This window comes from Erpetoichthys calabaricus, chromosome 1 (genome assembly GCF_900747795.2).
Source record: "Erpetoichthys calabaricus chromosome 1, fErpCal1.3, whole genome shotgun sequence".
NCBI lineage: Eukaryota > Metazoa > Chordata > Cladistia > Polypteriformes > Polypteridae > Erpetoichthys > Erpetoichthys calabaricus.
Window position 1 is genome coordinate 142,561,996 of NC_041394.2, and position 25,020 is coordinate 142,587,015.

Sequence of the window (25,020 nt, forward strand, 5' to 3'; positions counted from 1 at the left end):
AGAACACAATTTTACATGACAAATCTTCACAATAGATTTGTGAAGAAATACCTTTGGCTTAATACCAAAATTATCCATTAACACCAAAATCTGTGTTTAAAAAAAAAATGAACGCAGTAGATGCAGTAATGCACAACACTTAAAAGTGCCGTGGATCAAAGCTCAAATCTAAAAGTAGAACACTTGACACTTATCTGTTATCATAATTCCACTTTTCATTTCTCAAATTCATTTTATAAAAAGCCTTTATTGAAAAATATGAAGATTTAATTCCAACATTGCCAGATTTCAGCCAGTGACCCATAATTACTCATTGTGCATGTATATTGACTAGTAGCAGCCTGTCAGCATTAACAGGTACTTCACCTGTGGCATTGAGTTAATTGACTATTTTGACCAGGTTGACATCAAAGTGAATTTTGCAAAGTAACCAGTGCAGTGATCGAGATCAGCTGGACTAGAGAGAAACTGAGGTTGAACTGCTCCATATGAGAGAGGGATAGACCATATTCAGTAAACAGAAAAGGTGCCTAAAGGTGTGGAGTTTGTAGAAAAGGTTGTTACTGTCCTTAAAGTTAGACGTTGTGCTTCGTGATGGTGGCAGCTTCTTATTTTTCCACAGTTTTTTGATTTAGTAGTACCAATAATCGTCCAGCAGTCTTGATTCTTACAAATAAATGCTTAACTAGGTACATAATGGACAATCATATATGAGTGAGTTAAAACTCACTTTGCCCTGATAACAGCTTGTGGACTGCTTAACACACACATCTGGGGACTACTGGTGAGAAACCTTGCTCTAATGCAACTGTGCTCTGCAATTTGCCCTTTCTCCACTCTTTCAGCATCCTGCTTCTGAAAGGACTCCATTTATTACTATATGCTACTTCTGGGGTAGGAAAGTCATTCATTAAAACAGATTGAGTCAAATTCTACAGAATCTACATTCAGAATGCACATTACACATTTGCTCGGAAACCTCCAACATGACAATTTTGATTAAGCGCATTCATGTTAACTGGGGTTCTAGGTCTGGCACCAACATTGCAAGACAGACCACACTAGAACCTCTCATAACATAACAAATAACTGGTGCTATAGGTAATTTTTCATAACAGTCAGGCTGCTGTCCATCAGCTACAACAACTTAGGTTAATGTGAAACATACCCAAAACACACCATCATGGAGCACACCAGGGAAGGGTATCAGGGCTGCAAGATAAATTGATTTCAAATTAAAATCATGACTTGAAACAATGTGATTAGCAAATTGCTAAGGCTGCAATTTAGGTTCTATGTAGTGTTGGGAGGTATACCGGTTCATACCGAAAACCGTTTTTTATTTTTGTTATGATATGGATTTTTCTTATACCACAATACCAGTTTAAAGAGCCTAAACAACATTCGCAACTTGGTGCAGCAGGAAACTGTTTAAGGGGGGAACTTTTTCACTGCTACACTGCTAAACACGCATGCAACAGAGTACATACGTTAGCGGAGGTATTGAGCGGTGACAATGGACAGAGAACATTCAGAAACTGAAGCTGTAGCAGAAAAGGTTGAACATGATGACACAAAAGAACTTTTGCCAAAAAAAAGGAGCCGTGTCTGTTGTCTGGAGATACTTTGGTTTTAAAAGGTCAGATGTGAACCAAACCACTATTTACTGCAAATGCTGTCGAGCTAAAGTTGTCAACACGAGCAATTTGCTGCACCACCTTAGCCGCAAACATGCTACAGGACACTCGAGTCAGATGTCACTTGTAGACGCGTTTGCTATAGGTACTGCCTACAACAAAAAGAGCAAGCGGTGGATCGAGATAACCAACGCCATTACAATCCAGATAGCTAACGTGTCAGTGGACAGAGATTGTTAACATTAACAGAAAGTGTAGTTGGTTTACAAAAAATATTTACCATTTGTTCCTTTTCCAAGAAATGGTCAGTGCAATACAACTTTTGACAAGCACCTCTGGATATTTTACTAAGGCTAAATGCCTCTTTGGATGGTTAAAAATATGTTGTCAAAATGATAGTTTAAGTTGTTTGCAAAATTTGTTCAATAAAAAGGTTCTATATTTTGACTGCAACTGTCATGCAATGCGATTCCTTCTCTTTATTAGTGCCATCCCTTTGAAAACTATCATTTTATGGGGCCATGCAAACCTGTATTAATACTTGTGTGCCCATTAAAATGTTTTTTTTTTGTACAATGTACAATACTCTTGACAGTGGAATAGGTTATTCTTAGCCAGTGATCTGCTGTAATTGCAGTGGAAACTGTGGTTAAAATCCACTCATACATGGGAAAAAAATACAGTAAAATACCGTGAAACCAGTATAATTTTGAAAAATATCGTGATATAGAATTTTGGTCATACCGCCCAGCACTAGTTCTATGTTATGCAGCTTGTCTGACCAATAGGCATCATTTTACTATAGTCGCACTATGAAAAGCTGCAGAATTTTACAGATCTGTTTTTGCACTTCATTTCCACAATCAACCTTTTTGTAATTTTGAATGTTTTTAACCCCCCCATTAATAAATCTTACAGTTTGACTGACCCCTTCCAAACATTTTTTCCTGCCCCATTGCTGTGCTCTTTGATCCACAAGTCAGACCTGTAACTGGGAAGGTCTCAGGGGGCAATGTCCACCCAAACAGGCTGCAATGGCCAATTTTTCAATGGGGAAAAAATACTTTTACGTATAAAATGTACACACTCTATATACTTGTAGATTCACAAAGAACAAAATGGATGATAGGTGCCCATCTAGCGGGTATTATCACATATCACTCCCAAACTGGTTAAAAGGTGTGAAAAGTAACTCAACAATGTTGACCATTAATAATTACAAAGCATAGCCCATCAACTTCAAAAACATACAGTAATCCCTCGCTATATCGCGCTTCGCCTTTTGCGGCTTCACTCCATCGCGGATTTTATATGTAAGCATATTTAAATATATATTGCGGATTTTTCGCTGCTTCGCGGGTTTCTGCGGACAATGGGTCTTTTAATTTCTGGTACATGCTTCCTCAGTTGGTTTGCCCAGTTGATTTCATACAAGGGACGCTATTGGCAGATGGCTGAGAAGCTACCCAGCTTACATTTCTCTTTCTCTTGCGCCGACTTTCTCTGATCCTGACGTAGGGGGATTGAGCAGGGGGGCTGTTCGCACACCTAGACGATACGGACGCTCGTCTAAAAATGCTGAAAGATTATCTTCACGTTGGTATCTTTTGTGCAGCTGCTTCCTGAAACGACATGCTGCACCGTGCTTCGCATACTTAAAAGCTCGAAGGGCACGTATTGATTTTTGCTTGCTTGTTTTTCTCTGTCTCTCTCTCTCTTTCTGTGCTCTTGACGGAGGGGGTGTGAGCTGCCGCCTTCAACAGCTTTGTGCCGCGGTGCTTCGCATACTTAAAAGCCAAACAGCCCTATTGATTTTCCTCTGCCTTTATGACAGTCTCTGCTCCTGACTCCTTTGAAGAGGAAGATATGTTTGCATTCTTTTAATTGTGAGACAGAACTGTCATCTCTGTCTTGTCATGGAGCACAGTTTAAACTTTTGAAAAAGAGACAAATGTTTGTTTGCAGTGTTTGAATAACGTTCCTGTCTCTCTACAACCTCCTGTGTTTCTGCGCAAATCTGTGACCCAAGCATGACAATATAAAAATAACCATATAAACATATGGTTTCTACTTCGCGGATTTTCTTATTTCGCGGGTGGCTCTGGAACGCAACCCCCGCGATGGAGGAGGGATTACTGTATATTATAGATATTGAAAAATGGCAAGCATTGCCCCCGCTCCTTAATTACACGACTATCTGATATTTCACTGGAAGATTCTCATATTGGTAACAAAATTCATCAATCAAATCAACCAAACAGAGTCTCTCACATGGTAATGCTCCATCATACTTGAAATCTGTCACACAGTTAATACTGAAGTGAAGCTTAACTTTGTCGACTTCTACACTACATGCTTGCTATTCATTAAAATGTAAAAAAAAAAAAAATATTGTATACAGTAAATTTGTTTTTACAGATCCTCAAAGTAGCAAAACAACAGTGACCTTGCTTTTTCTCTGGATCAGAGCACAGGTTCTCTATCTGGCTGCATCCAAGAGCAGAATTGGAAAGGCCAGTCTCACACAGACCTATAAGTGGAGGCTTCCTTGAAACTGTGTATGAATAACCAACAGAATAACTTTCTGTCAGCAAATTTTTTTATTAGTTTTGAAGATATTTTAATTAAATATGAGAAACTGTTTATGACTTAAAAAGCTGCAATAACACCAGTAAACTTGACTAAATAATAGTCATGCAGCAATGCAGACTATATATTGTACCGTAAAAAGAAATTAAGTATATGCATGTAATACATTTATATTTTGCATGTTAGCTTTTGTTAAATGCATGGCAACAGCAATAATTTTGGTAAAGGTCAGCAGTCTTTATTCTGTTAGAAATGGTAGCGACTTAAAGAATGGATCCAATGCCAAAGTAATACATAATTGTTTGCTTAACTTCCAAGAACTGTATAAGCAGCATCCTTTTTATAGAAGCTCTGTATTTTTCACTGTTTTTCTTTTATTCACTAGTCACTAATCTTATTTAAAATTAGAATTGATCTGGCTTGTCACTAATAGTAGTTAGTACAAATCAGAAAAATGGATTTTAAATGGATTAACTTTACTGACAAACTGCAATTCACGCAAACCCAGGCACCAGCTTGTTATGACTGCACTTCAAATGTGATGCAAATTTGGATGGAGTCGTAATGAGGACCCGAAGGCTGCCTTATACCTTCAACACCTAAAACAGTAAGAGACACTCAGAAAATGAAAGAGGGGTATATTAAATACTCACGGTAATCAGCTACTTGCTCTGTGATCGCAACTGAATAAGCAGCTCAGTTTTACTTTACCACAGGAGCCGTTTGTCCATTGACGGTGAGGGCGGCGTGCCAGTGTGAGAGTAAAAGCAAAGCGAAAAGGTTTTAGAAATGGTCTAGCATCTATTGTAATGGGAAATATTTGATTGCTGTCTAATAAAATTGATGAAATGCCTGTGTTTATAGGTGACCATCTAGTATACAAGTATAGTGGCATTTTGTGCTTTAAGAAAGCTGGCTTAAATCTGATACATGCGAGACTGTTTTAATGCAGGAAGAATTTCATCTTATTTGAGCAGACAGAAACCCAGTGCAGTGTGGAAAAAGCCAGGAGGGTGAATGGTCATCTCTGTGAATGAAGAATGGTATAAATGGGAGCATATCAACGTTAAAACTACAATTTGTAACTCGGACACTGAAATTCTGGCTGGCAGAATTCATCGAGATTTGCCCAGGGAGATAAATTTCATCATCCTCATTAATGTCTATACTCTTCCCTCCACAAATGGGGACCTAACAACGAAAATGATTCATTTTGTCACCAACAATTTCATGATGACTCACTCCGACCCCACAGTTATATGCAGTAAACTTCAACAATGTGACTCTGGAACAAACAATGCCTAATTTCTATGAGTTTGTGACCAGTTCCACACAAGGAACTAAGTTGGATCTGCTGTACTCAAATGTTAAAGATGCCTTTAAGTGTAATCAATGGGCTCCATTTGGCAAATCTGACCTCAACCTCATTCATCTTATTCTTAGCTACAAGCCTGTTATTAGACAACAATCTGTTACCACCAGAACAGTCAGGAAGTGGAGCCTGGAGGGCGAAATAACTCTGAATGACTGCTTCCCAATAAACTGGGAAATGATGTACGAGTCACATGGGGACAATATCGAAGGTCTCTGTAACTGCATCACGGATTATACTAACTTCTGTGTTGACACAGTGGTACCCTCAAAGAAACAAGTATTGGATTACTATGGAATTAAAATATCTCCTGAATGAAAACAAGAGGGCATTCAAATCTAGTGACAAAGAGGCTCTAAAGGACATACAGCATTTCCTAAAGAAAAAGCTGATTAAAGAAAAGGAAGCTTACAAAGCCAAAATAGAAAACAAACTCACTCAGAATAATATGAAAGATGTCTGGAATGGACTGGGCATAATTACTAGACTGAAGCAGTCCAGGGCTCATGTGCTAGATGAAAAGCTAATGTCCTGAACCAATTTTTTAATAGATTTTCCCTCTCATCATCACCTTCTTCCAATGATCTGTCTACACATACCATCCATACTACATCAACAACTCCTACCATGTCAACTGGAGTAGCCAGTGATAAGTCCATATTTGACCATCAGTGGGGACCGTCCATAACTGAAGACCAAGTAAGGAGAAAACTGAGGAAGCTACACATAGAAAAAACTGTGGGACAAGATGGATTATCTATCTGCTCCACAGAGCCTATTCTCATGTGAAGAAAACTGGCAGCACTATGAGGATTATGTTTTTTTTGATTTCTCAAGTGCCTTCAATACCATCTACCCATCCCTGTTAAGGGTGAAACTTGGATATATGCAAGTGGAGGAGTCTATGGTGTCCTGGATTAAGAACCATCAGGAAAACTGCAGTTTGTGAGACTGAAGGACTGCGTTTCTGATATGGATGTCAGTAACGCTGGAGCACCTTTATCTTCACTCTGTACACCTCAAGCTATAAATATTCAACCGGGTTATGTCACTCATAGAAATTTTCAGATAATTCTGCACCTATCGGGTATTTTGATAAGGGGGATGAGACAGAGTATAGGAGACAGGTAGAAAAGTTTATTTCTTGGTGAAAAGAAAATTGTCTCTGTTTTAATTCTGTAACGCCGCTGCAGGGTGGGGTTTGTTTTTGTTTTGGACGTGCTCTGTCTCTTCGTATGTCAGAGGACTGGAACATCGCGAAGTGGGGTCTAGCCTCATGTGGGGAGGCAAAATGGGGGGGTGGGGGGATAAAGGGGGGAGAGAAGGAGAGCAGGTTATATTTAATCTATTCTTATAATCCTTATAATTATAAATATCAATGCAGCAACAGGCTAACATGCAACAACTCCTGGGGAATCTTGAAACTAAGATTAAAACTGCCATATTACCAATTAAAACTATAAAATGACATTAAAAACTCAGAATCAATGTCTCCATGATGGGACAGTTAACTTTGTGAGCTGGAATGTTAAAGGCCTGAATCACGAATTAAAGAGAAAGAAAGTATGCTCTCACCTAACAGGCTTAAACGCTAAAATAGTATTTTTACAGGAGACCCACTTACTAACCAAGGATCAGTTCAGATTACAAAAAGACTGGACTGGCCAAATGTTCCATTCTAGCTTTATAAAGAAAACTAGAGGGGTGGGAATTCTCATACATAGAACAGTTCCATTTGTAGCATCAGAGGTAGTGTCGGACCCTGAAGGGAGATATGTGATGGTCATGGGCAACTTATATAACAGTAAAATGATTTTGGTAAATGTTTATGCACCCAATGTTGATGATAAGGAATTCATGCAAAATCTATTTGCACCCATTCCCAATGTGAACACTCATAAAATTATAATGGCTGGGGACTTTAATTGTGTTTTAAATCCACTCTTAGATAGGACTCCCGTGACAGGGGGGACGACATCTAATACTGCAAAGATAATTACACAGTTTTTAAATGATCACAACTTATCAGACCCCTGGAGGTTTCTTAACCCAAACTCAAGAACATATTCGTTCTACTCACCAGTGCATTATAGCTACTCAAGAATTGATTATTTTTTTATAGATAATAATTTCCTGCCTACAATTAAATCATGCAAATATGACACAATTGTTATCTCTGACCATGCCCCTCTAGTCTTGGAGCTAAAATCAATAAGCCCCTCGTACTCACCTCGCAGATGGCGTCTTAACCCTCTTTTATTGGCAGACGAGAACTGCACAGAATTTATATCCAAACAAATCAGCTTCTTCCTAGAGACAAACACGTCTACAGAGGTTTCTGCAGGAACACTCTGGGAAACTCTAAAGGCCTTCCTAAGAGGCCAGATTATTTCATATCTTTCCCATAGAAATAAATTAGAAACCAAGAAAGTGTCAGAGCTAAGAAATGAAATTACTAGAATAGATGAAGAACAAGCCAGGCGTCCAAGTGAAGCTCTTCACAGGAAAAGGCAGGCCCTGCATACAGAACTTAACATCTTAACAACTAAAGAAACTGAACAACTTATTTATAAGTCTAGACAGCATTACTATGAACACGGAGAAAAAGCTAATAAGCTTTTAGCTCAACAAATTCATAAACAAGAAGTTCACAATGCAATACCAGTAATCACCAACAAGAATGGAGAAGAAATCATCGACCATAATAAAATAATGCACACATTTAGAGATTACTATAAGTCTTTATATTCCACTGAGCCTAAAGAAGACAACACGCAATCTAATGCATTTCTGGATAATTCACAAATACCACAAATAGATGCTTTAAGTGCTGAGGAACTAGATAAACCTCTAACGCTAACAGAATTACTAGACGCTATAAAGTCACTACAAAGCGGGAAATCATCAGGCCCTGATGGTTACCCCGTAGAGTTTTATAAGAAATTCTCCACTCAGCTAGCTCCACTCTTATTGGTAACATTTACAGAAGCTAAAGACCACCAAATACTACCTGAAACATTTCGACAAGCATTAATCACCGTCTTTCCTAAACAAAATAAGGACTTGTTACAATGTGCATCATATAGACCAATTTCACTCCTGAATAATGATGTTAAGATACTCTCAAAAATCCTAGCTAGAAGGATGGAGAAAGTGCTGCCCTCGGTAATATCACAAGATCAAACTGGATTTATTAAAGGCCGACATCTATCTTCAAATCTCCGACGCTTGTTTAATGTTATATATTCACCAGCAAAATCAAACACCCCAGAGATATTACTATCATTAGACGCAGAAAAGGCATTTGACATGATCGAATGGAATTACCTTTTCACTGCATTGGAGAAATTTGGGTTTGGCCCGAATATTTGTGCTTGGATTAAACTACTGTATACCAGTCCAGAAGCTTCAGTTTGTATTAATAAAATTTGCTCAGACTACTTTAAACTAGAACGTGGTACCAGACAAGGATGTCCCTTGTCGCCACTGTTGTTTGCAATCGCTATTGAACCACTGGCGGTTCACTGCCGAAATTCTCATCAGATAAAGGGGATTGTCAGAGAAGGACTGGAACAGAAAATTTCTCTATATGCAGATGATATGGTCTTATATATATCGGACCCAGAAAACACTGTCCCTGCTGTTTTAACAGCACTAACAGAATTTCAAAAGATATCTGGTCTTAGAATTAATCTGAATAAAAGTATACTCTTTCCAGTGAACTCACAAGCATATAATATTAAATTAGACACCCTACCTTTTACCATAGCAGATCAGTTTAAATACCATGGGGTAAATATCACAAGTAAACATAAAGCTCTTTATCAACAAAATTTTGGCGTCTGTATGGAAAAAATTAAGCAAGACTTGCATAGATGGTCAACCCTTCATCTCACTCTAGCCGGAAGAATTAACATTGTTAAGATGAATATCCTTCCTAAACTTCTCTTTTTATTTCAAAACATTTCAATATATATCAATAAATCGTTTTTTAAACAGTTAGATTCAATAATAACCTCATTCATTTGGAACTCAAAACACCCACGTATCCGAAGAGCGACCCTACAAAGACCTCAGGCAGAAGGTGGCATGGCTTTACCTAATTTTCAGTTTTATTACTGGGCAGCAAACATACAAGCCATAAAAACCTGGACACAAATAAATGCACATACACAGGCTTGGTCTGCAATAGAAGTAAAATCCTGTAGTACTTCTTTATATTCCCTGCTCTGCTCTCCAATAAATGAAAGTTATCGCAAATATACTAATAACCCAATTGTGCTTTACTCACTCAGAATATGGAACCAAATTAGGAAGCATTTTAAGATGGAAAATCTTTTATCAGTGGCACCTCTGCAAGGGAACCACCTCTTTCAACCTTCGCAAGTATATCCAGTTTTTAATACCTGGAAAAGTTTTGGGATTAAAATGCTCAGAGATCTTTATATAGACAACATATTTACATCTTTTGAACAATTACATTCAAAATTTAACCTCCCAGCTACACATTTCTTTTACTATCTTCAAATTAGAAATTTTGTTAAACAGAAATTGCCCGATTTCCCCCACCTTGCACCCTCCACAATGCTGGAAAAAATACTGCTCAATTTCGAGGAAACAAACACTATTTCCGCAATATATAAAATCTTATTAGAGTCCCTACCTTTCAAAGATCCAAGAGGACATTGGGAAGAAGATCTCTTAATCAATATATCAGAAAAGGAGTGGAAGGTAGCAAAGCAGAGAATTCACTCGAGTTCTATATGCGCAAAGCATAGAATTATTCAACTAAAAATTATATATCGAGCTCATCTGTCTCGCTTAAAACTGTCCAAAATGTTTCCAGGCCACGATCCAACCTGCGAGCGCTGCAACCAAGCTCCTGCCTCACTGGGTCACATGTTCTGGGCCTGCACGAAACTAAAATCATTATGGACAAAAATTTTTAAGTGCCTCTCAGACAGCCTTAGTATCACAATCCCTCCTAACCCACTAACAGCTGTGTTTGGTGTCCTTCCAGATGGACTTGAATTGGAGAAGGACAAACAAACGGTGATTGCATTCACTACACTCTTGGCACGCAGACTTATTTTGTTAAATTGGAAGAATCCTAATTCTCCTCTTATAAGTCAGTGGGAAACTGATGTTTTATATTATTTGAAATTGGAAAAAATCTAATTTTCAGTTAGAGGATCTGTACAAAATTTTTTCAAACCTTGGCAGGATTTAATCAATATTATTTTAGAATAAGAGAATTAACTATTATTGCATTTAACTCCCTTCTCCATCTCTTATTTATATAGATATTTACTTCTCCCCTTCTTTTGTCTAATGTTGCCTTATTAAAAAGCTTAAAGAAATTTTCCTTTAGCTAAGCTCTCCTTCTCAGGAATGGGGTTTGATTTGTTTTCAAATTTGTTGGGTTATAAATTGATCTGTTTGTATGGAATGATTACAATGAAAATTAATAAAATAAAAATATTAAATAAAAGAAAAGAAAATTGTCTGCCCCTTAACATCAACAAAACCAATCAGCCTCCATGTCTGGTCACTATTCAAGGAGAGGATGTAGAGGTGGGTCTATTCCTACAAGCACTTGGGGGACCACACTAATGACAGGTTGGACCGGACTCGGAACACAGATGAACTATATAAGAAGGGGTGTAGTAGAGCAGGCTTTTTTTCCCTTAGGAGACTGTATTCCTTTAACATGGGATGAGAAAAAGGGTGTGTGGTACTCCCGATATCTTTGCAAAATTATGAAGGTCCAAGTTTTTAACAGTCCTGGTACTTCCTGTTTTGCTATATGGTTGCAAGACATGGATGCTGTCCAGTGACGCAAGACAAACACTGGACTCTTCTGGTACTGTATCTCTATGTGAATTTCCTCTTGGGATTAATAAAGTATCTATCTATCTATGTATCTTTGGAGAATCCTTGATTAATGCTGGTTTGACTTTGTCAAAAGAAAGTCCCTAAATGGGGAACATTACCTGCATTGTGAGGGAGCTTCAGTTACAGCTCTACGGCCATGTGGTGCGAATCCCCAGGGGTGATCTGCCTCACAGGATCCTCATTGTTGAAGACCCTAGCAGCTAGACCAGGCCAAGGGGACGCCCATGTAACACCTTGCTGCAGCAGATTGATTGTCATTAACGAATGGTGGACCGGACCACGTCTCTGCCCGTCTTTAGGGGAGGGGGTTGCTAAACAGGACCCTGAGCTGTTTCATTGTGTGGTGGGTGTGGTAACACACCATTCCAGTACATGGCTCCCAAACCTGACCTGCAAGAGGGTCGGAGGCTTAGGAATTAACCTTTTTTATTGCCTAAATGTTTTTAAGCCCCAAATCAGCTAAACATTTAAACAATCTTTTTATTCATATCCCTTGCTGTATTGATATTTACCTTATTACCAACAATAGCTGGAAAAAGATTCATTAGTTTTGTTTTATGTGAGCACATGGAGAATATTCCCAATGAGCCAACAGAATTATAAGCAAGCAATGACTTTATTTATGAACCAATAGAAAACAGTATGTACACCTAACTACACTCAATTTGAACAGTATTCAGCATTACCATAATTCTTTTAATAAGCTATACACTTCCAAGTTACTAATAGTATACATGCAGACTCTTTCATATACTATAGCTAAAGCCATAAACTACTGTTTTGGTGAGAAACAGTAGCTGCAGGTGTTTGTTCCAACCCAGTTTCTTAATTCAAAGTCAAATATTAATAGTAAAGCCGTTGTTGCTCAAGCAATATTTTTGTTCATTTTAGTTAACTGAGTTGTCAAGACTGCCCCCATATAAATGCTTTTTAAGTCTTAAACAATGGTATTCTTCATGCAATTGCTTCTCATATTCTTAACCTGCTGAAAACTAACAATAAGAGGAAAATTACAAAAGATCCAGTAGTTCACAATCTAACTCAGTGGTTTTCAAGTTCAGTGCTTGGGAACCACATTAGCTATAGATTTTCATCCTAACCAACCTATGTGTTTAGTTAGAGTCATGCCTTTAAACAAGCCCTTTATATTTTTTTAATATGCGTTACTGGAGGAAATTAGTTTTACTTTTATTTTTCGTTTAATCTTGGTTGCTAACATTTTTATCATCACCACCATGATTTTTGTGCTTGTGTCAAATGACTATACACCTGCTCTTAAGTTCTTACAAATGAATCTCCAAAAACACAAATCACCAACATTTTACACAGCCACAATGCACCTGTTCTTAAAAAGAAACTGGAAAAGTTTTTTTTTTTGTTTTTACTTATTTTTAAAATTATAATTAATGAATAGTGAATAATAAAACAATTACATAATAAACATTTCTCTATCATAGTTTATTTTTTGCAAATCCTGAATTGTAATACAGGGTGAGTCAAAATTATGTCAACATTTGAATGGTGGAAACAATTTATTCACAAAACATACTTAATATGTGCAAGATGATTTACAGGAATGTCTCAACCTGTTCGCCATCCTGTTTAACACATGTATCATATGTGGCACATAAATTGTCCACAAAAATTGTATATAAGTTTATACATAGCAGTACCATTAGTGTTAACATAATGTTGACTCACCCTGTATGTCAACAAAAATAAATGAATAGAAAAATAAAGACTGCACACATTTTTTAGGCTTTAACACATATTCAGAAATACAAGTTCCAGTTAACCGATGTTCAACTCATGTCAATATACATAGTGTGCAAAGATAGGGTGGAGATATAATGTATAAGGAGTTATTGACAATAATAGATCAAACGTAGCAGAAACTATATAGCTTTGGTAGCCAAACAGAACTAAAAATTCTGAACACATCAAGAAACCTTTATTCCAGTTTTCACTAAAACATACCTTCAGCAACATCATCATCAATGGCACCTTTGACCTGACAGAAGCACCACTGTACATCATTGCTTCCACCTCCAGCTCCTGAAAAAGAAAATTTTACTTCAGTGTGCAGTACCAAAAGTTCAAGGCAAATATTTAAACAGACAAAAATAGAGCACAAGTATTCAGTGTATAATAGTCTAAGAGCTGTGCAGAATCTTATTAAAATGATGCAAAAATGTAATTATGCAATATAATTAATACATGAACGCAACATGTTCTAAATGTAATATAATTTTTTTTTTGTCCATTAACACCAACTAATATTTTTGGCTCTAAAGACAAATATATATTATTGTCTACCTTAATAATAAAGGACATTCACAAACAAACCTTTGGATTACATGGAAGAAGAAAAAAAAAAAAGTACAAGAAGATCTGGATTCTGTGAAAAACAAGTGACGTGTGTGGCAATTAAAAAACGTCATAATCCCTGTACAAAAACAGTGGGCAAACAGGTCACAAATTGTTTTTTATATTAAAAATGATATTTTTTATACTTTGATAAAACAGCACATACAACTTAAAAAAAAATTGAATGCACAATACCTTTACATTTTTAAAACCATTAAACTTGAACCTGAAGAACCTAAAGAAATAAATGATTTACATGAACATGGGTGCCTTAAATGTGCTATAAAGCAGCACTGCAGCTCTGAGCTCTTCTGTGGGTTGTAACTAGGCCTGGGTAAAAATATTGATTTTCCAATTAATTGTTATTTTTTGTTTAAAGGGTTCAATATCGATTCTTACACTTTCAAGATGGATCTTGTGAATCTCTATCCTGCTCAATTACTATATTTAGATTTTTTGCTCATTTTCTTTTTTGGCATCCAACCCAACAGAGGTCGCTAATGTGCTTATTAAAGCTTTCTCCACAAAAAGAGAACTTTACTACCTTGCATAGAATGAGAAGGGTCCAGCTAAAAGTAGGATTGCATAAATGGTGTGTTCTCTTCCACAGAAATCAGCGCCTTCAAACCTTAAATGAGATGTGTGGACTTCCTACGAATTCAAATGGAGCATCATAAAGAACAACTGGATAAAAGAAAAGCCATATTTAAGCTGTGCAACTCACAAGTATCGCTGTAACACTACAAATTTGAGTAATCATTTATCCCAACATCATCCTTAAACGTAATCTCAGTCGACATCTAAAAAAGTAAAGCCTAAACAATCTACACTGGAGCTGGCAGGTAGCGCCAAGCTTCTGTTTAATTCGACTTGTGCTCAAAAAATAACAATCTATAGCAGTTTTCATCTGTAAAGATGAGAGACCCTACACCGTTTCTGAAACAAGGGCTTTCTACAGATAATACAGGTTTTTGAACTGCGGCATGCTATACCAAACAGAAACCAAATGAGTAAAGTTATCGTATTTATGAAGATCTTAAACAAAGCATAGCTGGGTCTCTTAGGTTAGTGGAGAGAGTAGCACTAAATTGGGACTGCCGAACATCCAGGGTAGCAGATTCCTATGTGACAAATCAAATATCACTACATTAGAAATGACAGGATGTGTTGCAGACAAGTGCAACATATTCCAGTCACACTGCGAGCAACCTCACTGCCTATACTGAGCTGCTGAGATGGCTGACTAGCTGGCTGTTATTCCAAAATCCTTTCTAGCATTTCTAACGCAATGATCCATCGCATGACCGCATCAATCACAAGTTTGTGTGTTGGCAAGTCTAATAAACATAGCTTCTCTTTAAGCACGTGGCTAGCTGTACTGCTATGGTGGAAAAAGTTTGCAGCGCCACTTACCCAGCAAAGCAAGCGGGCAATTGTTGGAATTTCCAGAGTAGCCTGCGATACCAAAGTGAGTGTGTGCACAAAGCAGCCGGCATACTACACGGATTATAGGAATTGTTAGTCACGATGGCCATTCCCTTTTTTTTTTAATGTTCCATTCATTCCAACAAGGGCTGTAACAACCAATCGTCATAACTGAAAATAATCGATTATTAAAAACACTGACAAATAATGACTTTCAGTGATTAGTTTATTACGTCATTAGGCTGAGTACATTGTTTTGCACAATTGTGTCACTATTAATTTAATTGTGAGCACATCTGGAAAAAGGTAGATGGTAAGCAAGTGGCAGAGTTTGGGAGTACTTTGCTCTGAACACAGTAAAAAAGGCTGTGAGTTGCACAATGTGTAGCTCTGACCTGGTATGGAACTAAAGAGCAACTTCGATGCACAAATATTTGAAAAGGAAACATACCGTTACAGGGTCTGTGGAGAAGGAGACTTGCTGTCACCCCAGTAAAATGAATATTACTTTAGCATTAAGTAATACAAATACATGAACATGAATGCAAGGCCAGGAATGACATGAACTTTGGTTTGAAGTGAAAAATATTTTGAGTCATAGTTCAGCTCTCTACAGTGCAAATAAAACATTTGATGATAGGTAACCAAAAATGTTATTCTGCTAAGTTATGGTGCTGCAACTCTTGCATACATGTGTAATGTTAGTGTGTATGTGAGTATACAAAATATGTATGGGAGGAAACCTACAGTATGTCCCAGTCCGAACAGAAAAGTGTTTTTTTTTCCTTTCAGTCTTGTGTGCAAAGAAAATCAAAAACTCCAATACCATACAGACAGAAAAATGCTATGACTACAGCGTGAATCTCCTAACAAAGAAAAACCTTTCAGTTGCGCTCATTCAAAAATAAGGAACAAGATGTAAAAAGCAAAAGTTTCAGACTAGCTGAATATCAGACTACAACTAGTTTTTGTACAAATTGTAGGAAGATGCAATGATATACAAGTACTACTGCAGAAAGCCTAAACTAGCCAGTAAAACAGATTTTGTGGAAGGATTCCACCATTTCAAATGCTAAAATCTAAAAGTACACTACCAACAGCAAATTACATGGAGCATGCAGTGAGTGTGTTGGCTGCAAACAAATATGCCAAAGAATCAGCTGTGGTAAAATGCATCTAGACACAAAAACAGAAGAATGATGATGTAAAAAGAACTTTAAATAAAATAAACTCAGCATATTACACAGCAAAGGGATTACCGAGTTTCACGCAAATGAAATAACTTTTTTGGCTGCAAAAGAAAAATAGTCTGGACATTTCTCAAATATATGACAACTTGTTGTGCTGAACTTCATGAATGTCATAAAGTCATGATGGTGCAACATACAAAAAAGAAAACAAGCCTTATAACTTAAATTACCAGTTTAATTTTGAAGTGTTGAATTAATGCAGCGGTTCTCAACCTTTCTAGTGCCACAACCCTTTAATACAATTTCCCATGCTGTGGCGACCCCAACCGTAAAATTATTTTCGTTGCTACTTCGTAACTGTAATTTTGCTACTGTTATGAATCGTAATGTAAATATCTGATATGCAGGATGCATTTTCATTGTTACAAATTGAACATAATTAAAACGTATTGATTAATAACAAAAACAATATGTAATTATATATTGTGAAATATTTATTTCTAATTACAAATAAATTAAACTTTGTCTTTATGACTTACGTTTATTTGTTTTTCTTCATTGTGTATTGAACTGTATTCACCGTATTCATGTTGTATACTTATATGAAAATGTGAAAAGCATGGCGTAGCATGGGTAACAGTCTTAACATAACAACAGTAAACTACATTGCTACAAAATTGTTGCGACAGTACACGTAAAAAGCCAACGTCAGTGCGAAGGTTGAGGCTGCTTCTTTCTCACCAGATCAGAAATTCTCGGGGCAGTCATTGCAAGAGCACAACGAAGATCATCTTCTGCAACAAGTCTACTTCTGTATTTAGACTTGATAACCAACTAGCTGGAAAACCCTGTTTCACAAAGATATGTTGTTGGAAATGGAAGAAGAAGGCGCAACACAGTCTCAGACAGAACAGGATATGACTGCAAACACTTGATCCAGAATTTTGTAACTGACATTGAAGATAAATCATTTCTCTCTGCATTGCTGTTAATGAGTTCAATGAACTCCTTTTGTGCCGTCTCAGAAACATCTTCAACTTTGACTGTGAATGGACTTCTGGCAAGTGCAAACAGGGTGTCATGTAGATTTGGAAAATACGATGAAATTTCGTCCGCAAGCATATGCAAATGTTCTTTCACAGAAATTATCATTGTAATCCTTTTGTCAGGTTCAATGACATTTTCCTCAAAGAAAGCAGATAAGGTGGGCAACATGTAAATTTTATTTTCATCCAATTTTTTTTTTGCCAAAGCTGAAGTTTCATTTGGAATGATCGGATCTTTTCAGACAAATCGAGGCATGTTGCATTTGGTCCTTGCAGTGATAAATTTAACTCATTCAAGATGGCAAAGATGTCCACCAAGTAAGCTATTTTCTGCAGTTCACTTTCATCGCTGAAAGGTGCTTCGAACTGCGGTCTTGCTTTCTGATTAAGAAACGTTTCTAGTTCATCACGAAGATCAAAAACACTTAAAACTTTTCCTCTCGACAACCATCTCACTTCAGTGTGAAATAGCAGAGCATTGTTGGATGCATCCAACTCATAACAAAGTTTCGAAAGCAGTCGACCATTTAAAGCACTCGCTTTTACAAAATTGACGGAACTTACAACGCTTTTCATTACTTCTTGTAACTCTTGTGGCAGCATCTTCATTGCTAACATTTGTCGATGAATCATACAGTGAGTTCCGATGACTTTTGGTGACTCATTCAGTATCAAACGTTGAAATCCAGACCGACATCCTAGCATAGCTGGAGCACCATCTGTGCAAACACCACAAACCTTTTCCAAGAGATCTTATGCTCTTTCAGAAATGAACCAATTGTGTCAAATACATCACGTGCAGTAGTTGTCATTTCAAGAGGTTTGCAAAAAAGAAACTCATCTTTAAATTCACCATCATTAATATACCTCATGTAAACCAGTAATTGTGAACAGTTTGCAACGTCTGTAGATTCATCAAGCTGGATGCTAAATATTGGAAGTGGAGCAGATTTCATTTCCTGGATTACCTGATCAATAATATCAGCAGACATGTCACCTATTCTTCTGCGGACAGTGTCATTAGATAAGGAAATTGCACTCAATTTCGTAACAAATTCGGCTCCGATCATAACTCGAACAATGTCCTTGGCCGCTGACAACAGTAAATCTTCAGCAATGGTGTGAGGTTTCATAGCTCTGTCGATTCTGAGAGCCACCAAATATGAAGCTTCAACAGCTGCTACGTTTTGTTGGTGGTACTTGCCGCCAGTGTCAAGTTTGGCTTTTTTGACTCTATCAGCTTTGCTTCTAAAATACTGGATATCCTTTCCGGGCAAAGCTCGGACGCTTGCTATCAAAATGACGTTTCAGTTTGTTCAGCTTCATAGATTCGGCTGATAGAGCTTCATTACAAATAACGCACTGCGGTTTCTCAATTCCTGCTGTATCTATTGAAGTAAAACCATATTGTAAAAAATCGTCACTATATTTTCTTTTCTTAATGTTCTTCTCTACATGATCAATTGTCATGGGTTGGTTCGCTAATGAAAATATTATATAACAATAGCTTCAATAACACGGACTATAAAACGTTTGTTTATGCTTTACTAATTAGAAACGGATGTGATTTCAATTACGTCACGAAATGCATAAATCCCCGCAACGGCGTGACGTTATGTAAAACTGTGTACAGTAATGTAAACAGTTAAAAATAATAATGTTATTAATAAAGGGGGGAGAGAAGGAGAGCAGCCTATATCTAATCTATTCTTCTAATCCCTATAACTATAAATATCAATGCAACAATAGGCTAAAATGCAATAACTCATGGGGAAATTTTAAACTAAGATTGAAACTGCCTCATTACCAGTTAAGACTATAAAATGACATTAAAAACTCAGAATCAATGTCTCCATGATGGGACAGTTAACTTTGTGAGATGGAATGTTAAAGGCCTGAATCACGAATTAAAGAGAAAGAAAGTATGCTATCACCTAACAGGCTTAAACGCTAAAATAGTATTTTTACAGGAGACCCACTTACTAAGCAAGGATCAGTTCAGACTACAAAAAGACTGGACTGGCCAAATGTTCCATTCTAGCTTTATAAAGAAAACTAGAGGGGTGGGAATTCTCATACACAGCACAGTTCCTTTTGTAGCATCAGATGTACTATCGGACCCTGAAGGGAGATATGTGATGGTCATGGGCAACTTATTTAACTGTAAAATGATTTTGGTAAATGTTTATGCACCCAGTGTTGATGATAAGGAATTCATGCAAAATCTATTTGCATCCATTCCCAATGTGAACACTCATAAAATTATAATGGCTGGGGACTTTGTGTTTTAAATCCACTCTTAGATAAGACTCCTGTGACAGGGGGGACGATATCTAATACTGCAAAGACAATTACAAAGTTTTTAAATGATCACAACTTATCAGACCCCTGGAGGTTTCTTAACCCAAACTCAAGAACATATTCGTTCTACTCACCAGTGCATTATAGCTACTCAAGAATTGATTATTTTTTTATAGATAATAATTTCTTGCCTACAATTAAATCATGCAAATACGACACAATTGTTATCTCTGACCATGCCCCTCTAGTCTTGGAGCTAAAATCATTAAGCCCCTCACACTCACCTCGCAGATGGCGCCTTAACCCTCTTCTACTGGCAGACGAGAACTGCACAGAATTTATATCCAAACAAATCAGCTTCTTCCTAGAGACAAACACACCCACAGAGGTTTCTGCAGGAACACTCTGGGAAACTCTAAAGGCCTTCTTAAGAGGACAGATTATTTCATTTGTTTCCCAAAGAAATAAATTAGAAACCAAGAAAGTGTCAGAGCTAAGAAGCGAAATTACTAGAATAGATGAAGAACAAGCCAGGCGTCCAAGCGAAGCTCTCCACAGGAAAAGGCAGGCCCTGCATACAGAACTTAACATCTTAACAACTAAAGAAACTGAACAACTTATTTATAAGTCTAGACATCATTACTATGAACACAGAGAAAAAGCTAATAAGCTTTTAGCTCAACAAACTCACAAACAAGAAGTTCGCAATGCAATACCAGTAATTACCAACACGAATGGAGAAGAAATTGTAGACCATAAAAATATAATGCACACATTCAGAGATTATTATAAATCCTTATATTCTACTGAGCTCAAAGAAGACAACACACAATCTAATGCATTTCTGGATATATTACAGACACCACAAATAGATGCTTTAAGTGCTGAGGAACTGGATAAACCTGTAACGCTAACAGAATTACTAGGTGCTATAAAGTCACTTCAAAGGGGGAAATCAGCAGGCCCTGATGGTTACCCCGTAGAATTTTATAAGAAATTCTCCACTCAGCTAGCTCCCCTCTTATTGGCAACATTTATAGAAGCTAAAGACAACCAAATATTACCTCAAACATTTCGACAAGCATTAATCACCGTCTTTCCTAAACAAAATAAGGACTTGTTACAATGTGCATCATACAGACCAATTTCACTCCTGAATAATGATGTTAAGATACTCTCAAAAATTCTAGCTAGAAGGATGGAGAAAGTGCTGCGCTCGGTAATATCACAGGATCAAACTGGATTTATTAAAGGCCGACATCTATCTTCCAATCTCCGACGCTTGTTTAATGTTATATATTCCCCAGCAAAATCAAACACCCCAGAGATATTACTATCATTAGACGCAGAAAAAGCATTTGATATGATTGAATGGAACTACCTTTTCACTGCATTGGAGAATTTTGGGTTTGGCCCGAACATTTGTGCATGGATCAAACTACTGTATACCAATCCAGAAGCTTCAGTTTGTATTAATAACATTTGCTCAGACTACTTTAAGCTAAAACGTGGCACCAGACAAGGATGTCCCTTGTCACCACTGCTGTTTGCAATCGCCATTGAACCACTGGCGGTTCACTGACGAAATTCTTATCAGATAAAGGGGATTGTCAGAGAAGGGCTGGAACAGAAAATTTCTCTATACGCAGATGATATGGTTTTATATATATCAGACCCAGAAAACACTGTCCCTGCAGTTCTAACAGCACTAACAGAATTTCAAAAGATATCTGGTCTTAAAATTAATCTGAATAAAAGTATACTCTTTCCAGTGAATTCACAAGCATATAATATTAGATTGGACACCCTACCTTTTACCATAGCAGATCAGTTTAAATACCTAGGGGTAAATATCACAAGTAAACAAAAAGGTTTTTATCAACAAAATTTTGCCGTCTGTATGGAAAAAATTAAGCAAGACCTGGATAGATGGTCAACCCTTCATCTCACTCTAGCTGGAAGAATTAACGTTGTTAAGATGAATATCCTTCCTAAACTTCTTTTTTTATTTCAAAACATTCCAATATATATCAATAAATCATTTTTTAAGCAATTAGATTCAACAATAACCTCATTCATTTGGAACTCAAACCACCCACGTATCAGAAGAGCAACCCTACAAAGACCTCAGGCAGAAGGTGGCATGGCTCTACCTAATTTTCAGTTTTATTACTGGGCAGCAAACATACAAGCCATAAAAACCTGGACACAAATAAATGAACATACACAGGCTTGGTCCGCAATAGAAGTAAAACCCTGTAGTACTTCTTTATACTCCCTGCTCTGCTCTCCAATAAATGCAAGTTATCGCAAATATACTAATAACCCAATTGTGCTTTACTCACTTAGAATATGGAACCAAATTAGAAAGCATTTTAAGATGGAAAATCTTTTATCGGTGGCACCTCTGCAAGAAAACCACCTCTTTCAACCCTCGCAAACATATCCAGCTTTTAATACCTGGAAAAGTTTTGGGATTAAAATGCTCAGAGATCTTTGTATAGACAACATATTTACATCTTTTGAACAATTACGTTCAACCTCCCAGCTACACATTTCTTTCACTATCTTCAAATTAGAAATTTTGTTAAACAGAAATTGCCCGATTTCCCCCACCTCGTACCCTCCACAATGCTGGAAAAAATACTGCTCAATTTCGAGGAATTAAACACCATTTCCGCATTATATAAAATCCTATTAGAGTCCCTACCTTTCAAAGATCCAAGAGGACATTGTGAAGAAGATCTCTTAATCAATATATCAGAAAAGGAGTGGAAGGTAGCAAAGCAGAGAATTCACTCAAGCTCCATATGCACAAAGCATAGAATTATTCAACTAAAAATTATATATCGAGCTCATCTCTCTCACTTAAAACTGTCCAAAATGTTTCCAGGGCAAGATCCAACCTGCGAACGCTGCAACCAAGCTCCTGCCTCAGTGGGTCACATGTTTTGGGCCTGCACCAAATTAACATCATTTTGGACAAAAATTTTTAAGTGCCTTTCAGACAGCCTTGGGGTCACAATCCGTCCTAACCCACTAACAGCTGTGTTCGGTGTTCTTCCAGACAGACTTGAAGTGGAGAAGGACAAGCAAACAGTGATTGCATTCACTACACTTTTGGCACGCAGACTTATTCTGTTAAATTGGAATAATCCTAATTCTGCTCTGATAAGTCAGTGGGAAACCGATGTTTTATATTATTTGAAATTGGAAAAAATCTAATTTTCAGTTAGAGGATCTGTACAAAATTTTTTCAAAACCTGGCAGGATCTGATCAATATTATTTTAGAATAAGAGAAATAACTATAACCGCATTTAATTCCCTTCTCCATCTCTTATTTACATATATATTTATTTCTCCGTTTCTTTTGCTTATTGTTGTCTTATTAAAAAGCCCTAAGCAATTCTCCTTTACCTAAGCTCTCCTTCACAGGGGTGGGGTTTGATTTGTCTTCAATTTGTTTGGTTATAAATTGATCTATTTGTATGGAATGATTACAATAAAAATTAATAAAATATAAAAAAAATAATAATAAAGTTACGACAATTAAAACGTTTGAAATTATTCTGATTCAATTGTCTGCAACATCTATACTCGAATGACAATTATAGTAAAAAAACTAGTAACTACCAATGGAAAAAACTTGTACAATAACAAGTTTTACACATTAGAATAGACAAAACCCATATTTCCAATGATCTTAGGCGACCCCTGGCAAATCGTCATTCGCGACTCACAGGTTGAGAACCGCTGAATTAATGCGATTATAAAATTTGCCAGTTTAAACTTAATTTATTGAAAACTTTTTTTTTTATTTTATTGATTTTACTGTAAAAATTCTATACAAATAGATCAATTTTTACAAAAAAATAGGATTGAAAACACTGAGAAAGAGAGCATGACCAATGGAATAAAACTTAAAAACAGTAAAAATAAATAAACTGATGAGTTTAATAGATGGATACAGATAAATGGAGAAGAAAAAGAAATGGGGAGAGAAGCTACTTCCTCAGTGCTTTAAGAGCTTATTCTAAAATATTATTGATTAGATCGTGCCAGGTTTTGAAAAAGTTCTGCACAGATCCTCTAAGTGAGAATTAGATTTTTCCAATTTCAAATAATATAAAACATCAGTTACCCATGGACTTAAAAGAAGAGAGTTAGGATTCTTCCAGTTTAGCAACATAAGTCTGCGTGCCAATAGTGTAGTGAAGGCAATCACAGTTTGTCCTTCTCCACTTTAAGCCCATCTGGAAGAACACCAAACACAGCTGTTAGTGGATTAGGAGGGATTGTGACACCAAGGCTGTTTAAAAGGCATTTAAAAAATTTTGTCCAGAATGATGTTAATTTGGTGCAGGCCCAAAACATGTGACCCAGTGAGGCTGGAGCTTGACTGCAGCATTCACAGGTCGGATGTTGCCCAGGAAACATTTTGGGCAATTTCAAGAGACAGATGTGCTCGATATATAATTTTGAGTTGAATAATTGTATGCTTTGCGCATATGGAGCTCGAATGAATTCTGTGCATTGCTACCTTCCACTCCTTTTCTGATATGTTGAGTGAGAGATCCTTTTCCCAATGTCCTCTTGGATCTTTGAAAGGTAGGGACTGTAAAATATTTTATATATATTGCAGAAATGCTGTCTGAGTCCTTGAGACTGAGCAATATTTTTTCCAGCATAGAGGAAGGTGGGAGATGGGGAAAATCGGGCTGTTTCTGTTTGACAAAGTTTCTGATTTGAAGATAGTGAAAGAAATGTGTTGCTGGAAAATTAAATTTGGAATGTAATTGTTCATAGGATGCAAAGATGTTGTCTATATAAAGATCTCGAAACAGTTTAATCCCAAATGTTTTCCAGATATTAAAAACTGCATATATTTGCAAGGGTTGAAAAAGGTGGTTCTCATGCAGGGGTTCCACAGATAAAAGATTCTCCATTTTTCTACATTGGTCCATAATCTGAGTGAGTGAAGCACAATTGGGTTATTAGTATATTGGCGATAACTTGCATTTATTGGGGCACAAAGCAGGGAATATACATAAGTACTACAGGACTTTATTTCTATTGCGGACCAAGCCTGTGTATGTTCATCTATTTGTGTCCAGGTTTTTATAGCTTGTATGTCTGCTGCCCAGTAATAAAACTGAAAGTTAGGTAGAACCATGCCACCTTCTGTCTTAGGTCTTTG

General features: G+C 36.9%; 1 protein-coding gene across 2 annotated transcripts in view; it reads right to left on the bottom strand.

The window, feature by feature from the left end:
- ppp2r2ab (protein phosphatase 2, regulatory subunit B, alpha b) overlaps nt 1–25,020 on the bottom strand; it is a 229,745-nt gene that overhangs the window by 160,521 nt on the left and 44,204 nt on the right. For both annotated transcript variants that reach the window (XM_051923506.1, XM_051923509.1), the window contains exon 2: nt 13,471–13,548. In XM_051923506.1, the coding sequence (XP_051779466.1) occupies nt 13,471–13,548 (78 nt within the window). The remainder of the gene's footprint in view (nt 1–13,470; nt 13,549–25,020) is intronic.